This window comes from Castor canadensis, chromosome 5 (assembly GCF_047511655.1).
Source record: "Castor canadensis chromosome 5, mCasCan1.hap1v2, whole genome shotgun sequence".
In the NCBI taxonomy this organism is placed as follows: Eukaryota; Metazoa; Chordata; class Mammalia; order Rodentia; family Castoridae; genus Castor; species Castor canadensis.
In genome coordinates, this window is record NC_133390.1 from 138833662 (window position 1) to 138860877 (window position 27216).

The 27216-nt window shown below is 37.6% G+C and overlaps 1 protein-coding gene and 1 non-coding gene across 3 annotated transcripts in view; one reads left to right on the top strand and one right to left on the bottom strand.

Moving 5' to 3' along the window:
- The window catches only part of Dzank1 (double zinc ribbon and ankyrin repeat domains 1), a 106739-nt gene that overhangs the window by 40810 nt on the left and 38713 nt on the right, over window positions 1-27216 (top strand). For both annotated transcript variants that reach the window (XM_074074254.1, XM_074074255.1), the window contains 4 exons: window positions 15280-15372; window positions 22369-22491; window positions 23263-23427; window positions 24663-24870. In XM_074074254.1, the coding sequence (XP_073930355.1) occupies window positions 15280-15372; window positions 22369-22491; window positions 23263-23427; window positions 24663-24870 (589 nt within the window). The remainder of the gene's footprint in view (window positions 1-15279; window positions 15373-22368; window positions 22492-23262; window positions 23428-24662; window positions 24871-27216) is intronic.
- Window positions 16482-16585, bottom strand: LOC141423583 (U6 spliceosomal RNA). The gene has a single exon (XR_012448428.1). It is a non-coding gene; the product is annotated as a U6 spliceosomal RNA (small nuclear RNA).

Below are 27216 nucleotides of genomic sequence, written 5' to 3' on the forward strand. Positions count from 1 at the left end.
TGCTAAGCTCACCCCTGAGATCTGCATAAATAACACCTCCAGCAACAGCAGGCTGACAGCAGCGGGCAGGCAAGCAACAGCTGCAGATACCATTCTCAGAACTGTCTCCAGACTCTTTTTTTTTTTTGTCTCCCTACCTTTGATGAGAGAACAACCAAATTATACCTGCAAGCTGAAAAACTTACTGAAACTGTATTGCATTTGAACTTGGGACACTTGGTGTGGTTTTTTTTTGTGCGTGTGTGTGTAGTTTTGTTCTACTTTATGTGTCCTTTTTGATGAGACAACTACAGAACATCATCTGAGGCACCATCTCTAAGACTGGAGACTGAGATGGACACCCAAATTATTAAGATTGAAACTTCATTGCATTTGAACTTGGAGGTTTTTTGGTTTTTTGGGTTTTTTAAAATTTTCTTTTTCATTTTATTTTAATACATTTTTATGTATAAATTTTTCTTTCATTTACTTATTTTTTATTTTTATTCTTATCTTTTTTTATTTTTGATTTTCAATCCTCTGTCTCTCTAATGTCAGTTCAGCTTACTGTCGATTAGTACACTAAAGCTCCCTGTTTATACCTTTGAAACCTTCTTGTCTGATACCTTGTTCTGTTTTCTCCTTCCAGTCTGTGTATTTGTTTTTCCCATTTCTTTACCTTCTTTCCTTCCCTTCTCCTCTCACCCTTCCATTTTAGATATCACCATTGTTATTATTACAAGCTAGAAAATGCTTAATTGCACACAGTACAGGGACAGTAACAATAGCAAGGACAATGCTGGGAAGACAGAAAAAAGAGGGAAATCATTTTCTCCCCAGCAATAAATTAGTACAGGAACCAGAGGGGAATGAAGAAAACAGGTACTCAGATCCAGACTCCAACAAAATGAAGGTAAACTATGCCAAAGGACCCAATGACGCCCACAAGAACACCTTGAAAGAAGAAATCCTGCAAGTAACCAAGGAGAATTTTATAGAGATGATACTGGATATGGTCAACCAAAATGTACAGGAGATACTCAAGAAATTCCAAGACAACAAAAATAGAGAATTTGAAAAAGGAAAAGAAATAAAGGAAACCATAGAATCACTGTATAAACACCAAAGTGAAAGAGAGAACACGATGAATAAACAGATAAATGAACTCAGGACAAAAATAGACAACATTAAAGAGGAAAACAGCCAGGATATGGAAAACCTCAGAAAAAAGAAAGAAACAGAACTGCAAAACAAAACGGAAGGCCAATCCAGCAGAATAGAACAAACAGAAGACAGAATCTCAGAACTTGAAGGTGAAATGGTAAATAAAGGAAAAACTGAAGAACTATTAATTGAACAACTCAAGACCTGTGAAAAGAAAATGCAAGAACTCACCAACTCCATCAAAAGACCAAACTTGAGAATCATGGGCATCGAAGAAGGACAAGAGGTGCAAGCGAAGGGTATGCGTAATATATTTAACAAAATAATAATGGAAAATTTCCCAAATCTGGAGAAAGATATTCCCATACAGATGCAAGAGGCCTCCAGGACACCAAACAGACCAGATCAAAATAGAACTACCCCACGACATATCATCATTAAAACAACAAGTTCAGAAACTAGAGAAAGAATATTGAAGGCTGTAAGAGAGAAAAAAACAAGTAACATACAAAGGTAAACCCATCAAAATCACAGCAGACTTCTCAACAGAAACATTAAAAGCAAGAAGAGCATGGGGTGAGATCTTCAGGGCTTTGAATGAAAATAACTTCAACCCCAGGATACTCTACCCAGCAAAGCTATCATTCAAAATAGATGGAGCAATAAAAGTCTTCCATGATAAGCAGAAACTAAAACAATATGTGACCACAAAGCCACCACTACAAAAGATTCTGCAGGGATTCTGCACACAGAAAGTGAAACCCAACTTAACCATGAAAAGACAGGCAGCACCAAACCACAGGAAAAGAAAAAGCAAGACAGTAGAGAGTACCCTCAACTTAGGTACACACAATCAAACCTTCAAACAACTAAGACAACTAAATGACAGGAATCACCACATACCTATCAGTACTAACACTTAATGTTAACGGACTTAATTCACCCATCAAAAGGCACCGCTTGAAGAAATGGATTAAAAGGGAAGATCCAACAATTTGTTGCTTACAGGAGACCCATCTCACCAACAGAAATAAGCATAGGCTAAGAATGAAAGGCTGGAAGAAGATTTACCAAGGCAATGGCCCACGAAAACAGGCAGGAGTAGCAATACTTATCTCTGACAAAGTAGACTTCAAACCTACATTGATCAAACGAGATAAAGAAGGACATTCCATACTAATAAAAGGGGAAATAGACCAAAAGGAAATAATAATTATCAACCTGTATGCACCCAATGTCAATGCACCCAGTTTCATCAAACATACCTTGAAGACCTAAAAGCATATATAAATGCCAACACAGTGGTTGTGGGAGACTTTAACACCCCATTATCATCAATAGATAGGTCATCCAAGCAAAAACTCAATAAAGAAATCCAAGATCTAAAATATGCAATAGATCAAATGGACCTACTTGATGTCTACAGAACATTTCATCCAACTTCTACACAATATACATTCTTCTCAGCAGCCCATGGAACCTTCTCCAAAATAGATCATATTCTAGGGCACAAAGCAAGTCTCAGCAAATACAAGAAAATAGAAATTATACCATGCATACTATCTGATCACAATGCAGTAAAAGTAGAACTCAACAACAAAAGTAAAGACAAAAAGCATGCAAACAGCTGGAAACTAAATAACTCATTACTTAATGAAGACTGGATCATCGATGAAATAAAAGAGGAAATTAAAAAGTTCCTGGAAGTCAATGAAAATGAAAACACAACCTACCGGAACCTATGGGACACAGCTACCTCAACATTATAAAAGCTATATATGACAAATCTACAGCTAGCATTATACTTAATGGAGAAAAACTGAAACCATTCCCTCTAAAATCAGGAGCCAGACAAGGATGCCCACTATCTCCACTCCTATTCAACATAGTAGTAGAATTCCTAGCCAGAGCAATTAGGCAAGAAGAAGGAATAAAAGGAATACAAATAGGTAAAGAAACTGTCAAAATATCCCTATTTGCAGATGACATGATCCTATACCTTAAAGACCCAAAAACTCTACTCAGAAGCTTCTAGACATCATCAATAGCTACAGCAAGGTAGCAGGATATAAAATCAACATAGAAAAATCATTAGCATTTCTATACACTAATAATGAACAAACTGAAAAAGGATATATGAAAACAATTCCATTTATAGTAGCCTCAAAAAAATCAAATACCTAGGTGTAAACCTAACAAAAGATGTGAAAGACCTCTACAAGGAAAACTATAAACTTCTGAAGAAAAGAGATTGAGGAAGACTATAGAAAATGGAGAGATCTCCCATGCTCATGGATTGGTAGACTCAACATAGTAAAAATATCGATACTCCCTAAAGTAATCTACATGTTTAATGCAATTCCCATCAAAATTCCAATGACATTCATTAAAGAGATCGAAAAATCTACCGTGAAATTTATATGGAAACACAAGAGGCCACAAATAGCCAAGGCAATACTCAGTCAAAAGAAAAATGCAGCAGGTATCACAATACCCAAATTCAAACTATATTACAAAGCAATAACAATAAAAACAGCATGGTACTGACACAAAAACAGACATGAAGGCCAGTGGAACAGAATAGAGGACCCAGATATGAAGCCACACAACTATAACCAACTTGTATTTGACAAAGGCATTAAAAATATATGACAGAGAAAAAACAGCCTCTTCAACAAAAACTGCTGGGAAAACTGGTTAGCAGTCTGCAAAAAACTGAAAGTAGATCCATGTATATCACCCTATACCAACTTTAACTCAAAATGGATCAAGGATCTTAATATCAGACCCCAAACTCTAAAGTTGATACAGGAAAGAGTAGGAACTACTCTGGAGTTGGAACTACTCTGGAGTTAGTAGGTATAGGTAAGAACTTTCTCAACGAAACCCCAGCAGCACAGCAACTAAGAGATAGCATAGATAAATGGGACCTCATAAAACTAAAAAGCTTCTGTTCATCAAAAGAAATGGTCTCTAACTGAAGAGAACACCCACAGAGTGGGAGAAAATATTTGCCAGCTACACATCAGACAAAGGACCAGATATAGGGAACTTAAAAAACTAAATTCTCCAAAACTAATGAACCAATAAAGAAATGGGCAAGTGAACTAAACAGAACTTTCTCAAAAGAAGAAATTCAAATGGCCAAAAAACACATGAAAAAATGCTCACCATCCCTAGCAATAAAGGAAATGCAAATTAAAACCACACTAAGATTCCACCTCACCCCTGTTAGAATAGCCATCATTAGCAACACCACCAACAACAGGTGTTGGCGAGAATGCGGGGAAAAAGGAACCCTCTTACACTGTTGGTGGGAATGTAGACTAGTACAACCACTCTGGAAAAAAATCTGGAGGCTACTTAAAAAGCTAAACATTGGTCTACCATTTGATCCAGCAATACCACTCTTGGGGATATACCCAAAAGACTGTGACACAAGTTACTCCAGAGGCACCTGCACACCCATGTTTATTGCGGCACTATTCACAATAGCCAAGTTATGGAAACAGCCAAGATGCCCCAGCACTGACGAATGGATTAAGAAAATGTGGTATCTATACACAATGGAATTTTATGCAGCCATGAAGAAGAATGAAATGTTATCATTCGCTGGTAAATGGATGGAATTGGAGAACATCATTCTGAGTGAGGTTAGCCTGGCCCAAAAGACCAAAAATCATATGTTCTCCCTCATATGCAGACATTAGATCAAGGGCAAACACAACAAGGGGATTGGACTTTGAGCACATGATAAAAGCTTTAGCACACAAGGGAGGGGTGAGGATAGGTAAGACACCTAAAAAATTAGTTAGCATTTGTTGCCCTTAAGCAGAGAAACTAAAGCAGATACCTTAAAAGCAACTGAGGCCAAAAGGAAAAGGGGACCAGCAACTAGAGAAAAGGTTAGATCAAAAAGAATTAACCTAGAAGGTAACACACACGCACAGGAAATTAATGTGAGTCAACTCCCTGTATAGCTATCCTTATATCAACTAGCAAAAACACTTGTTCCTTCCTATTATTGCTTATACTCTTACTTCAACAAAATTAGAGATAAGGGCAAGGTAATTTCTGCCGGTTATTTAGGGGGTAAGGGGGAGAGGGAGGGGCGGAGTGGGTGGTAAGGGAGGGGCTGGGGGTAGGGGGAAGAAATGACCCAAGCCTTGTATGCAATATGAATAATAAAACAATAAAAAAGAAAAAAAAATCCACCAACAATAGGTGTTGGTATGGATGCAGGGGAAAAAGGAACTTTCATATACTGCTGGTGGTAATGCAAGCTAGTAAAACCACTCTGGAAAACAATATGGAGTCTTCTTAAAATGCTAAACATAGATCTGCCATATGATCCAGCAATTCCACTCCTAGGGATATACCCAAAGGAATGTGACTTAGGTTATTCCAGAGGCGCCTGCACACCCATGTTTATTGCAGCACCATTCACAATAGCCAAGTTATGGAAATAGCCAAGATGCCCCACTACTGACAAATGGATTAAGAAAATGTGGTAGTTATTTACAATGCAATTTTACTCAGCCATGAAGAAGAATGAAATCTTATCATTTGCAAGTAAATGGATGGAAATGGAGAACATCATCTTGAGTGAGGTTATCCAGGCTCAGAAGACCAAAAATTGTATGTTTTCCCTCATATGCGGACTTTAGATCAAGGGCAAATCCAGTAGTGTTGTTGGACTTGGGTCACACACTAAGGAGAGAGCACATACGGGAGGAATGGGGATAGGTAGGAAACCCAAATCTTGAAAGTGTTTGATGTCCCCAATGCAGAGGTTCTAATGCAGTAACCCTAAAATGACAGAGGTCAATATGGTGACCAGGAAGTAGTGAAGAAGTCAGGTAGAGATGAATCAATTTGGCTTATAGCACGCTTGTGCATGGAAGCAATGCTAGGAACCTCTCTGTATAGCTGCCCTTATCTCAACTAGCAAAAACACTTTGTCTTTCTTATTATTGCTTATGTGTACTCTTCAACAAAATTGGAGAAAAGGGCAGAACAGGTTCTGCCTGGAAGCAATGGGTGGGGGGAAGAAATGGCCCCAACAATGTATGCACATATGAATAAATGAATAAAGAAAAAAAAATTCTTCAAAGAAACTAAAAGTCATCATAGCATAATCTGCAATTGCCAGGGCTTTTCTGTAGATTTAAGACTACAACATGCCTTAAGATAAAGATCAGTGAAATTCATTGAGAAGTGAGACATATTTTCTGTCACTGTATTAAAATATACTGAGATCAAACAAAAATAATCTCACTTTCAGGTGCAGGAAAAGAGAAGACTTTGAACCAACCCAAAGTACTTACTCTCCAAGTTCAACATCTTACCTCAAGACTGTTGTCATGTAGGGTCCACAATCCAAAATCTGTTATGTTACTTTGCTGGATTTCACTCTCCCCAATCCCAATCCTGCCTTGCAAAACCCTCTAGGTTTTATTTTAATTAATAAAACTTTATTTTTTAGAAAAGGTTTAGATACACAGTAAAATTGAGCAGAAATTATAGAAGGTTCCCATACACCTTTGTCTCCATGCATATTCAACCGTCTCCCTGTTGACTTCTAGTTAACAGTGGCATAATTGTAACAATCAATGAACCTACACTGCCACATTATTTTCACTAAAGTCCCTAGTTTATATTAGGGTTCACTCATGCAAAGCCCTCTTTTAAACCATCCAATTCCAATAATAAATCCCTATAAACACCTTTCCCTGTCTTTTCCCTTCTTACTCTTTTTTTTTATTATTCATATGTTCATACAAGGCTTGGGTCATTTCTCCCCCCTGCCCCCACCCCCTCCCTTACCACCCACTCCGCCCCCTCCCTCTCCCCCTTACCCCCTCAATACCCAGCAGACACTATTTTGCCATTATCTCTAATTTTGTTGAAGAGAGAGTATAAGCCATAATAGGAAGGAACAAGGATTTTGCTGGTTGAGAAAAGGATAGCTATACAGGGAGTTGACTCACATTAATTTCCTGTGCGTGTTTGTTACCTTCTAGGTTAATTCTTTTTGATCTAACCTTTTCTCTAGTTCCTGGTCTCCTTTTCCTTTTGGCCTCAGTTGCTTTTAAGATATCTGCATTAGTTTCTCTGCGTTAACAGCAACAAATGCTAACTAATTTTTTAGGTGTCTTACCTATCCTCACCCCTCCCTTCTGTGCTAAAGCTTTCATCATGTGCTTAAAGTCCAATTCCCTTGTTGTGTTTGCCCTTGATCTAATGTCCACATACGAGGGAGAACATACAATTTTCGGTCTTTAGGGCCAGGCTAACCTCACTCAGAATGATGTTCTCCAATTCCATCCATTTACCAGCAAATGATAACATTTCGTTCTTCTTCATGGCTGCATAAAATTCCATTGTGTATAGATACCACATTTTCTTAATCCATTCGTCAGTGGTGGGGCATGTTGGCTGTTTCCATAACTTGGCTATTGTGAATAGTACTGCAATAAACATGAGTGTGCAGGTGCCTCTGGAGTAACCTGTGTCACAGTCTTTTGGGTATATCCCCAAGAGTGGTATTGCTGGATCAAATGGTAGATCAATGTTTAGATTTTTAATTAGCCTCCAAATTTTTTTCCAGAGTGGTTGTACTAGTCTACATTCCCACCAACAGTGTAAGAGGGTTCCTTTTTCCCCACATTCTCGCCAACACCTGTTGTTGATGGTGTTGCTAATGATGGCTATTCTAACAGGGGTGAGGTGGAATCTTAGTGTGGTTTTAATTTGCATTTCCTTTATTGCTAGAGATGGTGAGCATTTTTTCATGTGTTTTTTGGCCATTTGAATTTCTTCTTTTGAGAAAGTTCTGTTTAGTTCACTTGCCCATTTCTTTATTAGTTCATTAGTTTTGGGAGAATTTAGTTTTTTAAGTTCCCTATATATTCTGGTTATCAGTCCTTTGTCTGATGTGTAGCTGGCAAATATTTTCTCCCACTCTGTGGGTGTTCTCTTCAGTTTAGAGACCATTTCTTTTGATGAACAGAAGCTTTTTAGTTTTATGAGGTCCCATTTATCTATGCTATCTCTTAGTTGCTGTGCTGCTGGGGTTTCGTTGAGAAAGCTCTCACCTATACCTACTAACTCCAGAGTATTTCCTACTCTTTCCTGTATCAACTTTAGAGTTTGTGGTCTAATATTAAGATCCTTGATCCATTTTGAGTTAATCTTGGTATAGGGTGATATACATGGATCTACTTTCAGTTTTTTGCAGACTGCTAACCAGTTTTCCCAGCAGTTTTTGTTGAAGAGGCTGCTATTTCTCCATCGTATATTTTTAGCTCCTTTGTCAAAGACAAGTTGGTTATAGTTGTGTGGCTTCATGTCTGGGTCCTCTGTTCTGTTCCACTGGACTTCATGTCTGTTTTTGTGCCAGTACCATGCTGTTTTTATTGTTATTGCTTTGTAATATAGTTTGAAGTCAGGTATTGTGATACCTCCTGCATTGTTCTTTTGACTGAGTATTGCCTTGGCTATTCGTGGCTTCCTGTGTTTCCATATAAATTTCACGGTAGATTTTTCGATGTCTTTAATGAATGTCATTGGAATTTTGATGGGAATTGCATTAAACATGTAGATTACTTTTGGAAGTATCGACATTTTTACTATGTTGATTCTACCAATCCATGAGCATGGGAGATCTCTCCACTTTCTATAGTCTTCCTCAATCTCTTTCTTCAGAAGTGTGTAGTTTTCCTTGTAGAGGTTTTCACATCTTGTTAGGTTTGCACCTAGGTATTTGATTTTTTTGAGGCTATTGTAAATGGAATTGTTTTCATACATTCTTTTTCAGTTTGCTCATTGTTAGTGTTTAGAAATGCTAATGATTTTTCTATGTTGATTTTATATCCTGCTACCTTGCTGTAGCTATTGATGGTGTCTAGGAGCTTCTGAGTAGAGTTTTTTGGGTCTTTAAGGTATAGGATCATGTCATCTGCAAATAGGGATATTTTGACAGTTTCTTTACCTATTTGTATTCCTTTTATTCCTTCTTCTTGCCTAATTGCTCTGGCTAGGAATTCCAGTACTATGTTGAATAGGAGTGGAGATATTGGGCATCCTTGTCTGGTTCCTGATTTTAGAGGGAATGGTTTCAGTTTTTCTCCGTTAAGTATAATGCTGGCTGTAGGTTTGTCATATATAGCTTTTATAATGTTGAGGTACTTTCCTTCTATTCCTAGTTTTCTTAGAGCTTTTATCATGAAATGGTGTTGGTTCTTATCAAAGGCTTTTTCTGCATCTATTGAGATGATCAAGTGGTTTTTGTCTTTGCTTCTGTTAATGTGGTTTATTACGTTTATTGATTTTCGTATGTTGAACCACCCTTGAATCCCTGGGGTGAAGCCTACTTGGTCGTGGTGAATAATCTTTTTGATGTGTTGTTGAATTTGCTTTGCCGTTATTTTGTTGAGGATTTTTGCGTCAATGTTCATTAAGGAGATTGGCTTATAGTTCTCCTTTTTGGAGGTGTCTTTGCATGGTTTTGGGATAAGTGTAATACTGGCTTCATAAATGTGTTAGGCAGTTTTCCTTCCCTTTCTATTTCGTGGAACAGTTTAAGGAGGGTTGGTATCAGTTCTTCTTTAAAGGTCTGATAGAATTCAGCAGAGAATCCATCAGGTCCTGGACTTTTCTTTTTTGGGAGACTATTGATTGCTGATTCAATATCATTTTTGTTATACATCTATTCAGGTGATTAGTTTCCTCTAGGTTCAGTTTTGGTTGATCATATATATCTAGAAATCTGTTCATTTCTTTAAGATATTCCAATTCATTTGAATATAGGTTCTGAAAGTAGTCTCTGATGATTTCCTGGACTTCTGTGGTGTTTGTTATTTCCCCTTTTGCATTCCTGATTCTACTAATTTGGGTTTTTTCTCTTCTCATTTTAGTCAGGTTTGCGAGGGGTCTATCGATCTTGTTTATTTTTTCAAAGAACCAACTTTTTGTTTCATTAATTCTTTGTATGGTTTTTTTGGTTTCTATTTCGTTGATTTCAGCTCTTATTTTTATTATTTCTCTCCTTCTATTTGTTTTGGGATTTGCTTGTTCTTGTTTTTGTAGGAGTTTGAGATGTATCATTAGGTCATTGATTTGGGATCTTTCAGTCTTTTTAATATATGCACTCATGGCTATAAACTTTCCTCTCAGGACTGCCTTTGCTGTGTCCCATAGATTCCAGTAGGTCGTGTTTTCATTTTCGTTGTGGAATGTCATTCTTTATTTCATTTGATCAATGTAAGTTTGAAGTCTACTTTGTCTGTTATAAGTAGTGCTACTCCTGTGTGTTTTCTGGGTCCATGCGCTTGGTAAATTTTCTTCCAGCCTTTCATCCTAAGCCTATGCTTATTTCTGTTGGAGATGGGTCTTTTGTAAGCAACAAATTGTTGGATCTTCCTTTTAATCCAGTTTGTCAGATCGTGCCTTTTGATGGGGGAATTAAGTCTGTTACCATTAAGTATTAGTATTGACAGGTATGTGGTGATTTCTGTCGTTTAGTGTCTTAGTTGTTTGAGGGTTTGGTTGTGTGTAGCTAAATCGATGTTTCTCTCTACTTTTTTGCTTTTTCTTTTCCTATAGTTTGGTATTGCCTGCCCTTTCATGGCTATATTGGGTTTCACTTTCTGTGTGCAGAATCCCGTGAAGAATCTTTTGTAGTGGTGGCTTTGTGGTCATATGTTGTTTTAGTTTCTGCTTATCATGGAAGAGTTTTATTGCTCCATCTATTTCAATGATAGTTTTCCTTAGTAGCGTATCCTAGCGATGATGTTATTTTCATTCAGTGCACAGAAGACTTCACCCCAAGCTCTTCTTGCTTTTAATGTTTCTGTTGAGAAGTCTGCTGTGATTTTGATGGGTTTACTTTTGTATGTTATTGTTTTTTCTCTCTTACAGCCTTCAATATTCTTTCTCTAGTCTCTGTACTTGTCATTTTAATGATAATATGTCATGTGGTAGTTGTATTTTGGTCAGGTTTCTTTGGAGTTCTGGAGGTTTCCTGTACTTGTATGGGCATAGTTTTCTCTAGATTTGGGAAATTTTCTGTAATTACTTTGTTGAATATGTTATACATTCCTTTTTTTGCACCTCTTCTCCTTCTCAATGCCCATGATTCTCAGGTTTGGTCTTTTGATGGTGTCAGTAAGTTTCTGCATTTTCTTTTCACAGGTCTTCAGTTGTTGTACTAATAGTTATTCAGTTTTTCCTTTAATTACCATTTCATCTTTGCGTTCTGAGATTCTGTCTTCTGTTTGTTCTATTCTGCTGGATTGGCCTTCCATTTTGTTTTGCACAGGTACTAGAGAAAAGGTTAGATCAAAAAGAATTAACTTAGAAGGTAACACACACGCACAGGAAATTAATGTGAGTCAACTCCCTGTATAGCTATCCTTATCTCAAATAGCAAAAACCCTTGTTCCTTCCTATTATTGCTTATACTCTCTCTACAACAAAATTAGAAATAAGGGCAAAATAGTTTCTGCTGGGTATTGAGGGGGTGGGGGGGAGATGGAGGGGGTGGAGTGGGTGGTAAGGGAGGGGGTGTGGGCAGGGGGGAGAAATGAACCAAGCCTTGTATGCACATATGAATAATAAAAGAAAAATGAAAAAAAAAATAGAAATAAAAAAAGAAAAAGGTAAAAGAAACAAACAAACAGCAAAAAAAATGCCATCCAATTAAACAAAAAAACAAAAAAACAGAGCCAAAGAAATAAACTGGGAGAGATAGTGTACTAATCAACAGTAATCTAAACATGCATTAGAGAGACAGAGAGAGGATAATGAAAAGAAAAAGACAAAAAACCCCACAAGTTCAAATGCAATAAAGTTTCAGTCTTAGTAATTTTGGTGTTAGTCTTTCAGCCTCTAGTCCTGAAGACTTCTCAGTGTCTGTGAAGCAGTTCTGTTGTTTTCTTATCAAAGGGGAAACAAACAAACAAACAAAATATCCCAAGTTCAAATGCAATATAGTTTCAGTTAGTCCTTCAGCATCCGATGGTGTTGTGTCATCAATGGAAGAGAAAAAAAAAAGGGGAATCTGTAGACTGCTTCGTGAATGTCTGTCTGAGGCTGTGGCTCACCTGCCTCCTATTGTCAGCCATCTGCTGCTGCAGGCTTTGTTTGTTTAGAGTTCTCCTGGATGCATGTCCCTTTTGTTTTCTCCAGTATACAGCCCTACCTGCCTTTGGCAATTGCTGTCTTTTTTTTTTTTTGCGTGAGGAGTGGCCCTCCCCCACTCTCCAGTGAAGCTTTCCTCATGACAGCCACTGTTGTAAGTTTCCCCTCTCTAAGGTTGTTGGGCAGGTGCCGCCACTCCTGCCTTCTCTGGCCGGCTTGTTTATTTACAGTTTGCCTGAGGGATTGCCCTTCCCTACTCCCTGGGGCTTGGGGCACCCTACCTTCTTTGCTATGTGTCTTTAAAAAAAATTTTTTTATTCAGCTGCTTGTTTATTGTTCAGTTTGTTTTTTTCTCATTTTTCCCCCCTGGGTGGGGGTCAGTCTGTCCAGGGGGCTATGCTGATCTGGTCCAGGGTTGTCTGTGGGAGTATCGCGTGCCGCTTAGCTCACCTGGTGGTCTGCGTCTTCCCAAGCAGTCTGGGAGCTGGCATCTGGTGGTGCGGGAGCCCTCCTGGTTTCTCTGTTTAATGTGAAGTGGAGATGCTATGCACAGGCTGGGGTTGTGGAGGAGTTGGAGTTTTGCCTCTTCTTGGTGGTTTTTCCTGCAAGGTGTATCTTCAGCATCTCTCCCAGATTTTACTTTAGGAAGCATGCTTTCTGCTTCCTCCCTCTAGTTGCCATCTTTGAATCTTTCTGGTGTTGGATCTTATCAAAGGCTTTTTCTGCATCTATTGGGATGATCAAATGGTTTTTGTCTTTGTTTCTATTAATGTGCTGTATTACATTCATAGATTTGCATATGTTGAACCACCCCTGCATTCCTGGGATGAATCCAACTTGGTTGTGGGGCATTCTGATATGTTTTTGGATTTGGTTTGCCATTATTTTGTTGAGGATTTTTGCATAGATGTTCATTAAGGAGATTGGTCTATAGTTCTCCTTTTTGGAGGTGTCTTTGTCTGGTTTTGAGATGAGTGTAATACTGGCTTCATAAAATGTGTTAGGCAGTTTTCCTTCCCTTTCTATTTCGTGGAACACTTTAAGGAGGGTTGGTATCAGTTCTTCTTTAAAGGTCTGATAGAATTCAGCAGAGAATCCATCAGGTCCTGAACTTTTGTTTTTTGGGAGACTTTTTATGGCTGCTTCAATTTCATTTTGTGTTATAGATCTATTAAGGTGATTAATATCCTCTTGGTTCAACTTTGGATGGTCATAAGTATCTAAAAATTTGTCCATTTCTTCAAGACTTTCAAATTTATTGGAATATAGTCTCTCAAAGTAGTCTCTGATGATTCCCTGGATTTCCATGGTGTTTGTTGTTATCTCCCCTTTTGCATTTTCTGATTTTACTGATTGTTTTTTTCTCCCCTCATTTTAGTCAGATTTGCCAGGTGTTGTCAATCTTATTTATTTTTTCAAAGAACCAGCTTTTTGTTTTGTTTTGTTTATTCTTTGTATGGTTTTTTCTTTGAAGAATTTTAAATTTAGGGAGTGCCAGGAAGCATTGGGAACAAGAATGTTTCTCTGATATTTTGTCTAGTGGCCAGCCAGACTCTACCAGTTAGAAGTTGTGTAGATTAAGAACTGTGGTTTCCTGAGTTTATACAGATTTTGAAAAGACTCTTTGGAGTCTTCTACAAAAATGGAGTTAACCAGACTTTGAAACTCTGGTACATCATAGAGTTACCTAATGATATTGGAAATAAAATCCCAGAAACTTGGTTTACTTTTTCTTCATCATCCTCTCTATTTATACCAGTTTTAGAACACATTTGATCAGTTTCAGAATGCCTAAAATCCTGGAGTAGAAATGAACATTAGAGCATCGTTAGTCACTGAAAATTGAAAAGATACTATCCTTAGCGTATAGAATGGTTCACTGACAGTATCAGCAAACCTCTGACAGCTGAACTCTAGTTACATTGTTTTTGCCATCAGTTCTTTCTTATTTTTTCCTCTCTGTCTTGCAGCTTAACCCCATGGTCCTGACTCAGAAGGTTGCACTTATCATTTCCTTTTTTAAAATTCATATTTGCATACAATTTTTGGGTCATTTCTCCCCTCTTCCTGCACTCCCTCCCTTCCCCCCCATCCCCTGCCTCTGCCCCCCACCCCCTCGCTACCTGGCAGAAACTATTTTGCCCTTATCTCTAATTTTGTTGAAGAGAGAATATAAGCAATAATAGGAAAGAACAAGGGTTTTTGCTAGTTGAGATAAGGATAGCTATACAGGGAGTTGACTTGCATTGATTTCCTGTGCATGTGTGTTACCTTCTAGGTTAATTCTTCTTGATCTAACCTTTTCTCTAGTTCCTGGTCCCCTTCTCCTATTGGCCTCAGTTGCTTTAAAGTATCTGCTTTAGTTTCACTGCGTTGAGGGCATCAAATGATATCTAGCTTTTTAGGTGTGTTACCTATCCTCATACCTCCCTTGTGTGCTCTTGCTTTATTATGTGATCAAAGTCCAATCCCCTTGTTTATCATTTCCTTTTTAAAACACTCTTTCCACTTCTATTTCTAAGGGAGGAACCTAAATTCACATGTAACATAAAACCTCATGGGGGTAATCCAAGAACCAGTTTTACTTAAAAATACACAGAAAAGTTTACTGAATCCAAGAACCAGTTTACTAAAAAGCTTTTTAGGTCTTGAATCTGTTTACTGTTTTGTCCGTGAAATGGAATGGAGAGCCTTACTGAGTATCAGGTTTCTCACACAGAGGGGCTGTGGAACTTTGTTCATAATCAGTGCAAAAGTTTTAAATTGCCTCCCAAGACCAAATGAATATTGTTTTCTGTTTGGGGGTTGTTTTTTTTTTTTTTTTGAAAACTATGTCCATTTGTATGATATTACTTATGTCATAATAATTCCTAAACCAATCCAATATTCGGAGTCTGAGTGTTATAATAGAGTCTGTAACTGGCTGATTGACTGAAAAGGCTGCTTGGTTGTTCAGGTTTTTTTTTTTTCCCTTATTCTCTTTCTGTCGTCAAGGAGAAGATAATTTGCCACACCTGTGGCACAGGGAATCCTGCTCACCTGAGATACTGTGTCACCTGTGAGGGAGCCCTGACTTCATCACAAGAGGTAGGTTGACTGCATGTGCCAATCCTATATTTAGCGGCCGTTAAATGTTCAATGTTAATTCTAATAGTATAATGTGCAGTGGGGGGAGAGAAGCCAAAAGAACAAAACTTTCTTAGTAAACACAGAGCATTGTTTTTAATATGTGGAGCAGACTTTAAGCATTCATCAATACAAACTTGTTTTCAAAGTCTTAACTTCAAGATAATCAGTAAAATTAATGATTTGTTACATTTTATTAAGTGGCAGTAGCCACTCACCCACAGTTCAAGTGCAGACAGGTATGTCTCTGTTGACTGTGTGCACATGCTACTTTCTGAAACTGAGAGTATTGTAGCTACCTACTTCTTGGGTTTCCTGCCAGTCTATTTGGAGCGTAGAAATAAAGGGATAGAATATACAACTCAAATACCATGGGTGGGTTCAGTTTATATGATTTATTTTATGCTTACAAAAATGTTTCTTATGAGATTTAAAATTACTTCTAGGTAACTCTCACCTTAGCCTAATAGTATTAAGGAGAAGTTGGCATTTACTATCAAACTTCAAAGAAAATAAACTTACTTCTTTTAGGCACCTATATGTATTTTTCACTGTGGGTTTTTTTTCTCATCTCAAAGAGATTCCTCAGGAAACTGGATAACATGTAGTGATTAGTGTGGTCAACATGGCTAGTGTCAGCTGGAAGTGCACAAACGAGTTTCCTAGGGCTGCTGACATAGGGTGCCACAAACTGGGTGGCTAAAAACAACAGAAATGTGTTGTCTCTCAGTCTGAAGGCCAGAAGTGTGAAATCAAGGTGTTTGCAGGACCCTGGTCTCTCTGAAGGCACTAGGGATGGAACTGTTTCAGGCCTCTAGCTCTACTTTCTGTTAGCTTCAAGCTTTTATGGCTTCTAGATGCATTTCTCGAATTCCTGCCTTTGCCACAAGATAGTGTTCTCCTTATGTGTCTCTACATTGCCTTCCCCTGTGTCTTTCTACCTCTGTGTCTTGATTTCTCTCTCTCTTTTTTAAAAAATAAGAACACCAGTCAGACTGGATTAGGGCCTACCCTAATGTGACTGCATTTTAACTTGACCACCTCTATAAAGACATTGTTCTTTCTTTTTCTTAAAAATGGAACACTTCATGAATTTGTGTGTCATCCTTGCACAGGGGTCATGCTAATCTCTGTATCATTCCAATTTTAGTAAATGTGCTGCTAAAATGAGCATAGGACACTGTTTCTAAAAAAGGCCACATTGTGAGTTGCTGAGGTTTAGGCCTCAATATTTCTTTTTTTCTGGGAAGATACAATTCAACCCACTACAAGGGAGTTGGATAAGATGGGTGTTGAAGCTATGTCTAATCACTGACAATCTAAGACTAGTTGATTTGAAGGGACTCTTTGTTCCCAACTTTATTGAGGTATAATTTATATGCAATAAAATTCACTTATTTTAATCATTCCATTTGATAAAGGTTGGTAATTACTATGGTTTGAAAATGTCCCCAAAGGCCCATGTGTTGAAGCCTTTGTTGCCAACTTATGGTGCTATTAATGAGGTGGTTGAACCTGTAAGTGGTGAGGTCTATTGGAAGGAAATTAGGTCATTGGGGGTGTGCCTCTGAAGGGGATATTGGGATTCTGTCCCTTCCTGTCTTTCTCTTTGCTTTCTGGTCCCCATGAGGTGAATAGGCCTCCACTATGTGTTTCTCTCACCATAGTGTGTTGTTCCAAAGCAACAGGGCAAAGTGACCATGGACTGAAACTTCTAGAACCATTGCTAAGTAAACCTTTATTCCTTGTAAGATGAATAGCTGGGTATTTGTCACAGTGATGGAAAGATTATGATAAAGATTAGATAAAATAAAGGTAATTATATACAGTCATTTTAATCACCACCATTGTAAAGATATTGAACAGTTCCATTTACTCTAAAAAGTTTCCTCATGCCCCTTTGCATTTGAGCCCCTCCCCTGATCACTATGGAGAGCCATAGTATCTTTTACAGAAGTATATAGTCTTTTTTGTTTAATTTCCTTCACTGAGCAGAATGCTTGTGAGGTTCATTCTTGTTATTGCATGTATTAATATTTTAAAATTTTTGCTGATTGAATGGTATTCATCAGGATAGAAATACCATTGGCAATTTTTTCATAATACTGAGGTTTGAACTTTTTTTTTAACACAAACTATAAGTTTGTAAGAACTTCTGTAGTAGCATTTCACAAATTTATGTAAGTTGTATTCATATTTTCTATTTGTAATGCAATTTAAAATATATTCTAATTTTTCTCTGACTTCTCCTTTGAGTGATGACTTATTTATAAGCTGTTTCCTTAATTTCCAAATACATGAACTTTTCCTAATTACATTACTGTTATTAATTTAAATTTTAATTCCAACATATTCTTTATGATTTATTATTTTAAATTATTGAGATTTATTTTATGGCCCAGCATATGATCTAACTTTAAAAACATACTAGGTGCACTTGAAAAGAGTGTGTCATTGTTGGGATAGAATTGATGTAAATATCAGGTAAGTCTAAGTGGAGTGCTACACAGATCTTATGTATCTTTGCTACTTTTGTCTACTAGTTCTTCTAGAAAATATGGAGGAGGAGATTTAAAAATCTCCAGCTATTGGAGGTGAAGGACCTGTACACTGAAAACTGTAAAACATTGATGAAAGAAATTGAAGAAGACACAATTACATGGAAAATGTTCCTTCTTCATGGATTGGAAGAATTAATATATATATATTAATATATAATTAATATCAATTAATTAATATTATATTAATAATATAATATATTATATTAATATATTATATATATTACCCAAAGCAGTCTATAGACTGCTTTCACTGAGTCTATAGACTCAGTGAAATCCCTATCAAAATTCCAATGATGTTCTTCACAGAAATAGGAAAAACAATCCTAAAATTCATGTGGAACCATAAAAGACTCTGAAGAGCCAAAGTCGTATTGAGCAAAAAGAGTCAAGCCAGAAGCATCACATATCCTGATACACTGCAAGTCCGTAATGATCAAAACAGTGTGAAACTAGTATGGAGACAGACACAGAGACACATGGAAAAAAATCATAGGAAAAAATGGGTAAAGGGCCTGGATAGGCACTTCTCAAAAGAAGAAATGCTTGGGAGGCAGAGATCAGGAGGATTGTGGCTCAAAGCCAGCCTGGGCAAATAGTTTATGAGACCCTATCTCAAAAATATCCAACATAAAACAGGGCTGCTGGAGTGGCTCAAGGTGTAGCAAGTGTGAGGCCCTGATTTTAAACCCCAGTACCACCAAAAAACAAAAAAGAAGAAGAAATACAAATGGCTAACAGGTATATGAAAAATGCCCAACATCTCTAATTAGCAGGACAATGTAAATTAAACCACAGTGAGATAGTGCCTGTTATTAAAAAGCCAAAACACACACACACACACACACACACACACACACACACACACACACACACCAAATGCTGGCTAGGGTGTGGAGAAAGAGGAACTTTCATACACTTTTGGTGGACATTTTCTCAAAAAATTTAAAAAAGACTTTTCTGATCCAGCAATTCTACTATTGGATATATATTCAAAGGAAATGATTTCTGAAGACATAGTTACACTCCCAAGTTTATTGCAGCAATAGTCACAAAATATAGACTCAACCTTTTTTCAGCAGATGAACATATAAAGAAAATGTGGTATATGTACAGAATAGAATACTATTCAGTTTTTGAAAAGGAAATCCTGTCATTTCTGACAACATGGATGAACCTGGAGGACATTATGTTACTTGAAATAAGTCTGGCACAGAGAGATATATACTGAATGATCTTGTTTATATGCAGAGTAGAAAAACATCACACTCACAGAAAGCAAAAGTAAAATGGTTACCAGAGACTGGGAGATGGTAGAATTGGGGACATGTTAGTGAAAGGAGGAACAAATTCAGGAGATCAACTGTGTGCTATGATGCCCACAGTTAATAACAATGTCTTGTATACTTGAAACTTGCAAAGAGACCAAATTTTAAGTGTTCTCATCACCAAAAAAAAAAAAAAAAGATAAGTATATGAGGTAATGCATATGTACAGTGGCTTGATTTGAGAATTTAACATTATATCAAATTACTACATCATATGCCATAAACATATATAAAATTTACTTGCCCAATTAAAAATTAAAACTGCTCCCATGGGAGAAAAGTCTCCAACTGTGATTCTGATCCAATTTTTGCACTTATGTATTTCATTAGGCACATAAGATTATATAATTTCTGTATCAGAAGGCCCATAATCCTCTCCCCTCATCCTCATGTTATAGTTACATGTAGCCTACCCTACATACATTATAACCCCTATGGAAATGTTATAATTTCTGTTTTAAACAAGTGCTCAAGAAGTGGGAGACAAAAGGCAGTACTACTGGGTAGCTCCACTTTTCTGGTCCTCCTGGCTAGAAATATTGCTTCCCTCTTCCCCCTGCTTCATATGCACTGTGTGGGATGCCCTTAGCCACAGACCAAAAGCCATGATGATTGGAACTAACTTTGAATAACTCCCCTCCTCCTGTGTGCACTTGCTAGAAGATTCTACCTGCTTGTGTCCATTCTTCAATGCCTTCATGTATTATGAGCAGATTTTATTACAGTCTTATTCCTTCATCACCAGAAGGAAAAAGTCTGTGCAGCTTTTTTAAATGATTATTTCTGTTGTGTAATATGTGTTTTCAGAGCTGAGAGTGAAACATACTAATGAGCTGGTGAATTTAATCAGAAAAAATGCATATATTTCCAAATCAAATCTAATATAATTTTAGGGCAATCTTTTGCTTATAGGTACCTGTCTGGTAATATGATTTCAGACTTTATATCATTCTCCCATTATGAAAATATACCACATAATTTTTCAAAGCACCAGAGAAAATAATCATGAGGGTAGGGAAGCACAAAAATAGAAAACAGTGGTACTTGTGAAATCATTCTTGGAACCATATTGCTGATAAAGTAAATTGTCCATCAAAAGATTTATTTTCAGGCTTGTGGCAACACATGCCTATAATCCCAGCTCTTGGAAGGCCGAGACTGGAGGATCCTGGTTTCAAGGTCAGCCTGGCTACAATACCAAGACCCTGTCTCAAAAAAACCAATTATTTTCTCAGGCCTTCTTCCTTCATTCCTCCTCTCACCTTTTCTTCAGACCTTCTGTAATTTGTGTGTGTGTATGATGTTGGACATTGAACCCAGGATCTCACACATGCTAGACAAAGGCTCTACCTCTAAGCTATACCCCCAGCCCTCTTCAGACCTTCTAAACTTCTCCTACAAATAGCAAAATAATTCGAACTGATTTTTATTAACTGTCAATGACATAACTGTTTCTGGGTCTCATCTATCAACAAAACTCTTAGGAACGCTACCAAAATGAATTTGTTTTAGAAACTGTATTTTTATTTTAATGGTTTATCAGAGTTTAGATGTTAGAATGAGAGTATATTGCAGTGCCATGGAAGTAACAATGCATGCTCAATCTGATAGTTTTATGTCTTTTCTTTGTTTAGCAGCATTAATATGATGGGGTAAGATAATTTTTCTTTTATTTCAAGCAATGTTATATTAAAAATCCACTCAAGTAGTAGATACAATTCAATGAAAGGCTTGAAGGCTTTGTTTTTAGGTTGTTTTAGGTTGGCAAAATATCTATCAAAACTTTTAACAGTAGGACAATTGAAATGTAAGGTTGGAGGCAAAAGTTTCAAATAATTTTTCCTTTGATATCTCAAAAGAGTCTCTCTCTAATTGCTCAGAAGCAGTGTAAATGTCCACAGAGGGGTCTCCTTTCTCAGGTCTCAGATGTTAGGGATGATGAGGCCTCTGTCTGGAATGGTTTCTGAACCAAAACAGGATACAGATAAGCAAATATAATTAACTAAAATGGGCATCTTTTTTTTGAGGGATAATTGTCCTTAGAAAATGTTTTCCTTTTTGTGCACATTCTTAGTATTATGTGTGGAATATGTGGCAGTACACATACTTAGTTATCAATTGAATCAGTTAGTCATTGATTCAATAATTATTTGAATGGCTCCTGTATACCAAGGTACACAGTGGGAAAAATGTGAAAGTATAGTCCTTTCTCTTAGAGAAATCATATCCAGTGGAAAGCAAGATAGAAAGGGAAGGAAGCTGATGTGTACCCCTTGACCTCATGCTGACCATTCCACACTCCTGTATACACTTTGCCACTGACCATTGGAATCCCCTACAGATTCTGAGGACTCAACATGTAGCTAATGTGGAGCCCAGAGGAAAAGTTAGGTGGCCTCAGCTCAAATGTTGGTTCCTACCCTTAGTTTCCTGCCTCTGTGAAATGGGGATAGTGATGACACCCACCTTATAGGTCATTGACACAAGGACGCAGGGGTAGTGCTCAGAATAGGAGGTGATCTGATACCTGTCACCATTACTATCATCATCATTTGGGGAGTGAGAAGTTCTTTTACTAGGCAATAGTGAGTAAGCAGCAACAATCTGTTAGGTCTACCTAATAGAGTCTCAGAAATTCTCATGAATCAATTCTGTCTTCCTCTCCAAAATAACTCTTTTCATGTATCAGGAGTAGAAAATAAATCCACATTTCCCTATGGAAACCCAAATCCCACAGAACAGATAAACCTCAGCCTTGGCACCTTAGGTAGCTCAGCTCTCACATCCTCATTCATTAATATTGTTCAACAGTAAGCTTGCAACCTTGGATATTACAGATACAGAGGACTCTCAAGAAGTGTGAGGCTCCAGTTTTACTACCTTTCTGAGATCTCCATGAAAGAATATGTGCTCTTTGAACTGATCTATTAACTGTGAAGCACACCATAGTTTTACTCTTTTGAGCAAAAAATACTTGCATTGTTTTGGGGGCTTTGCTCATCGTTCAGATTGGGTGGGGGACTAGAGAATACAGCATTGATCCTGCTTATAAATGTCATTTTGTTCACCAGTTGATGTACGGTGGAGATAAAGCCTCTCCTCCACTCATTCACAAAGGGGAGACCATTTCCTGCTCCAGATGTGGTCGCCGGAATCTCTGGGAGGCCTCCTTCTGCCACTGGTGTGGAGCCAGGGTGAGTGTTTTAAAACTGAGCCTTTTCATGCTGAGTACTTTGCCACCAGCCTAGGGAGAGTCAGATATTTCCTCTGCAGCCTCACAGAAATCACTCATTGTGATTTTAGTATGTAAGAATTTGGAGAGAGAGAAAATAAATTCTCTTACATTGGGAATGTCTCTCATTGCCATTTTGATTGGTATTTCTTTGAGGTTAAACCTTTTCACTCATTTATTGGTGAGTGGCATTTCTTCTTTTATGAGTTTGCATTCCTTTTAATCAAAACACTCACATTTATTTATCTAAATATTACATTGCAAATAATAAAAGTCTTTGAATGAAGGATTATCACCCTCTCATCTCAGCCCCACAGTTCCTCTCCCCAGAAGCCAGTTTCGGAGGTTTCTTTCAGCTGCTCAGTGCCTTTATAAGTGAACTGGTGCTTATGATGAACACTTATCCAATTCTTTGCACCTAGCAACATATCTTGTTAGTACCTCTTTGTTCTTTGCAGTTCCTTCATAATGTACATACTATGGTATATTTAAGCCATCCCCTATTGCTAGACACTTAGCTTCCAATTATTTCCACTAGAACACAACTGCCAGAGATGGCCTCACACATATTTCTTTAAGTACTTGCCCATCTGTAGGATAAGTTCTATAAGGTAGAGTTTCTGGATTACAAGTAGGAGCATTTTTTTTGATGGCTAGTGATGGTATGGAATGAGAATAATTTATATGGGCAAATTATAATGCTAATGTCATAAAAATATTTTCTGTCCTCTAGGTTGGCATTCCTGCTAGCCACTTTGTTTGCCCTAAGTGTGGGGCCAGCAATTATCTGTCTGCCCGGTTCTGTGGCTCTTGCGGGATTTATGTGAAGTCCAGGGCAAGGTTTAGCTTGGACAGCAGCCTGGCTCTCGTTGCTGGGGAACCTTGCCCTTTTCCTGAGGTAAGCCCTGCACTGTTGTAAGAACTGGTGCCTGGGAAGAAAATAGAACTCAGAATCTGTGTATCAAGCCAGGGGAACAGAGCCAAAATATTTAGACCTTTTACAGCATTCTCAACTGAGGTTTTAAACACTTGAATGATTTCTTCAAACTCAAAGACCTAAATATGCACCTGTCAGATGTAGGTCAAAGTGTAAGCACTTGCAAGGCAATGGACATAATGCCACTAGGAAGAAGTGGATTTCTAATACATAGGGTAGAATGTTCTTCTAAGAACTTTCTCCTGTGTTCTGTTATATTTTAGAAAACGTATGCAAATATGTAAACTTGCTTTTACCATTTATAGCATCTGGGCTGAGTCTGGGGAAAACCTCACATGGTCATTTTCAGCAGCACCTAAGGTCTAATGACCAATTTCCTATGAATTTCTCTAAGCTATATGAAGATAGTCCAGATTTCTTTCCCTTTGTTATAAGAAAGTAAAGACTGGTAATTATGAGAGAAAATGCACGTGTACTCAGAACTTTTCACACACTGTAGGGAATTCATGGCCTTCTTAACAAAGAATGAAAGACTTGTGCAACTGTCCCTAACCCATATGATAGCATTGTGTAACTTAAACAAGGTGTTCTTTTCTCAAGACACTTAACTGCCATCTGTCTGGAAACTGATTGTGATGTACAAATTTTCTTAGACATTTCTCCTACCAGAAACATTATCCTAATTATTCAAATACACATTACCTACCATGTGAATGGTGTCCCTTTAGATGCAGTGACATTGTGCATTATATAACCTATCCAGCCTCACATGGTGATCTTCTTAGATCCCTAGGTCCAGATGCTGGAGAGTATACCAAAGAATGTGTTGGTGCCTAGTAGTTGAGTGTGGAGTGATGAACAGTTGAGTAGTAAAGTCTATGTTCCATGGAATTGTAGAACTGAGAGGAAAGATAATCATCCAGGCCCAAGGCAGGACAAGAATATACATTAATTTGCTGAGTTTGAGACAACAAATGGTCAAGGGGATGTGGATAACTTCACAGTTCTAACTGGGAGTTTCTGAGAAAGACAAAAGTAAGGAAGACCAAGATTAGAAAAATCCCCTTCAGTTCAAAGAAAGGTTTTTCTGGAGGTACTTTTAAACTATGATTTAAATTGTTTCCTATGAATATAATGGAGATGGAGGATTAGTTCATCTATATGCTAATTTTAAATGTTTTCTGCCCTGCTCATAGCCCCGATCTGCCTGGCAGTCCCTAAATGTTCCTCTGTCCATATCTGGTGATGGGACTAGGAAGGATGTAGGCACACAGACTGTTGGCCTGTTCTACCCATCTGGCAAGCTGCTAGCAAAAAAGGAACTGGAAATGGCCTCTCAAAAGCAGAGGCAGGAGAAGATGAGTGACCACAAACCCCTCCTCACAGCCATCAGCCCAGGAAGAGGTGAGGGGAGAGGTGCTTTCTTCTGGCCAGAAGAAAACTCTCTCTTTCTCTGGAAGAACATTTCATCTTTTCTTCCCTTTAGATTTATTTTCATGTATAAGAAGTAAGTTCCTTTATTTTGTTCAAGTAATTTTCTTTGCATGAATAATAGCTCTTCCTTATCCTTTTAGTACTCTGATATTTTGACTTGTGGTCCTTTCATCTAATTTTATCAATCTCATGTCACATGTGGATCCCTTCTGTTATGTAGGCAGGTTGTGAGTCTGCATTGCTGCTCTCATCTGCCATTATCACTTTGTTATCATGATAAAATTTACATAGTATAAAATTGACCATTTTAACCATTTTAAAGTACACAATTAAATGATGTTAAATATGTTAACAATATTATACAGCCATAGTACAGCATCCCGGAAGTAAACCCCATGCTCCCCAGGTGGTTACTGCCCCTCTCCCAAGTGCCCAGCAGCCACTCACCTATTTTCTGTCTCCATGGATTTGCCTGTTCTGGACATTCCATACAAATGTCATACATGGCTTCATTCACTTTGATATTTGTACAGTTCACTTATGTTATGGCATGTTTCAGTGCTTCATTCTTTTTTGCGGCTGAATAATACTCTCTTGAATGTGGATATCTGACATCTTGTCAGTTGATGGGCATTTGAGTTGTTTCTGCCTTTGGCTCTTATCAATAATGTTGCTGTGAACACTTGCTTTTCTGTGGGTGTATGTTTTCATTTCTCCTGGGCTTATATGTACAAGTATAATTTCTGAGTCACATGGTAACATCTTACCATGAGAAAGTACCAGGCTGTTTTCCAGGGTCCTGCACTATTTTACATTATGACCCACAGTGTATGAGGGTTCTGATTTCTTATCTCTGCCAATGCTTATTATTATCTGACTTTTTCATTATAGCCATGTTAGTGGGTGGAAGGTTATATCTCATTTTAGTTTTAATTAACATTTCTCTGATGACTAATTAAGTTTCCTTCCATGTGCCTATTGGCCATTTGCATGTTTTCTTTGGAGAAATTTCTGTTCAGATACTTTGCCCATTTTTAAATTTGGCTGGCTGTCTTTTTTGACATTATTATGTTAGAGTTCCTTATTTATTGTAAATATTAGACCCTTACCAGATATATAATTTACAAATATTTTCTATCATTCTATAGGTTGTCTTTTAACTTTTATAATAATGTCCTGTGAAGCACAAAGATTTAAATTTTTGGTTAATTTCAGTTTATCTGTTTCTTTTTCATTGTTCATGTTCATGACATCCTAACTAGGAATTTATTACCAAACAAGGTCACAAATATTTACCCCTATATTTTCTTCTGAATGTTTGTTTTAAAGTTTTAGCTCTTACATTTAGGTGTTTCACCTGTTGTGATTGAATTTTTGCATATAGTGTAAAGTAGGGCCCCAACTTCATTCATTGGCATGTGGTTATCCAGGCATCTCAACACCATTTGTTGAGATTCTTCCCTTATTGAATGGTCTTGACACCCTTGTCAGAGGTCAGTTAACCTAGATCCATGAGTTTATTTCTGGACTTCAATTGAGTTGCACTGATCTACATGTCTATCCTTATGCCAGAACCGCATTAGTAAGTACAGTTGCTCTGTGGTAAAGTTTTGAAATAAGAAAGGAGGGGTCCTTCAACTTTGTTCTTTTTTAAGATTGCTTTGGATTGGAGGTGTGGCTCAAGTGATAGAGTGCCTACTTTGCAACTTCAAAGCTCTGAGTTCAAATCCCAGTCCCACAAAAAATAGCTGTAGCTTTTCTGAGTCCTTGAGTCTCTATGTGAATTGTAGGATAAGCTTGCCAATTTCTATGAAGAAGCCAGTTGGAATTCTAATGGGGATTGTGTTAAATCTGTAGATCAGCTTGGGGACGTATTGCCATCTTAATAATATTAAGATTTTTGATTTATGACCATGGAATGTCTTTCTATTTCTTTAGATCTTCTTTAATTTCTTTCAATCTATATAGATTTCAGAGTATGAGTTCTGTACCTCTTTTGTTAACTTTGTTCCTAATTATTGGTTTTGGTGATATTATAAATGGAATTGTTTTCCTAATTTCATTTTCTGATTGTTTATTGTAAGCGTGTAGAAGTACAATTCATTTAGGCCAGGCACGGTGGCTCATGCCTGTGATCCTAGGAGGTGGAGATTGGGAAGAGGAAGGTTTGAGGCCAACCAGGGCAAAAAGTTAGTAAGATACCATCTCAACAAAAATGCTGGGCATGGTACTCACTTCTGTAATCCTAGTTATGCTGGTGCCATAGGTTGGAGGATCGAGGTTCAGGGTCCACCCTGGGCAAAAACTTGAGACCCT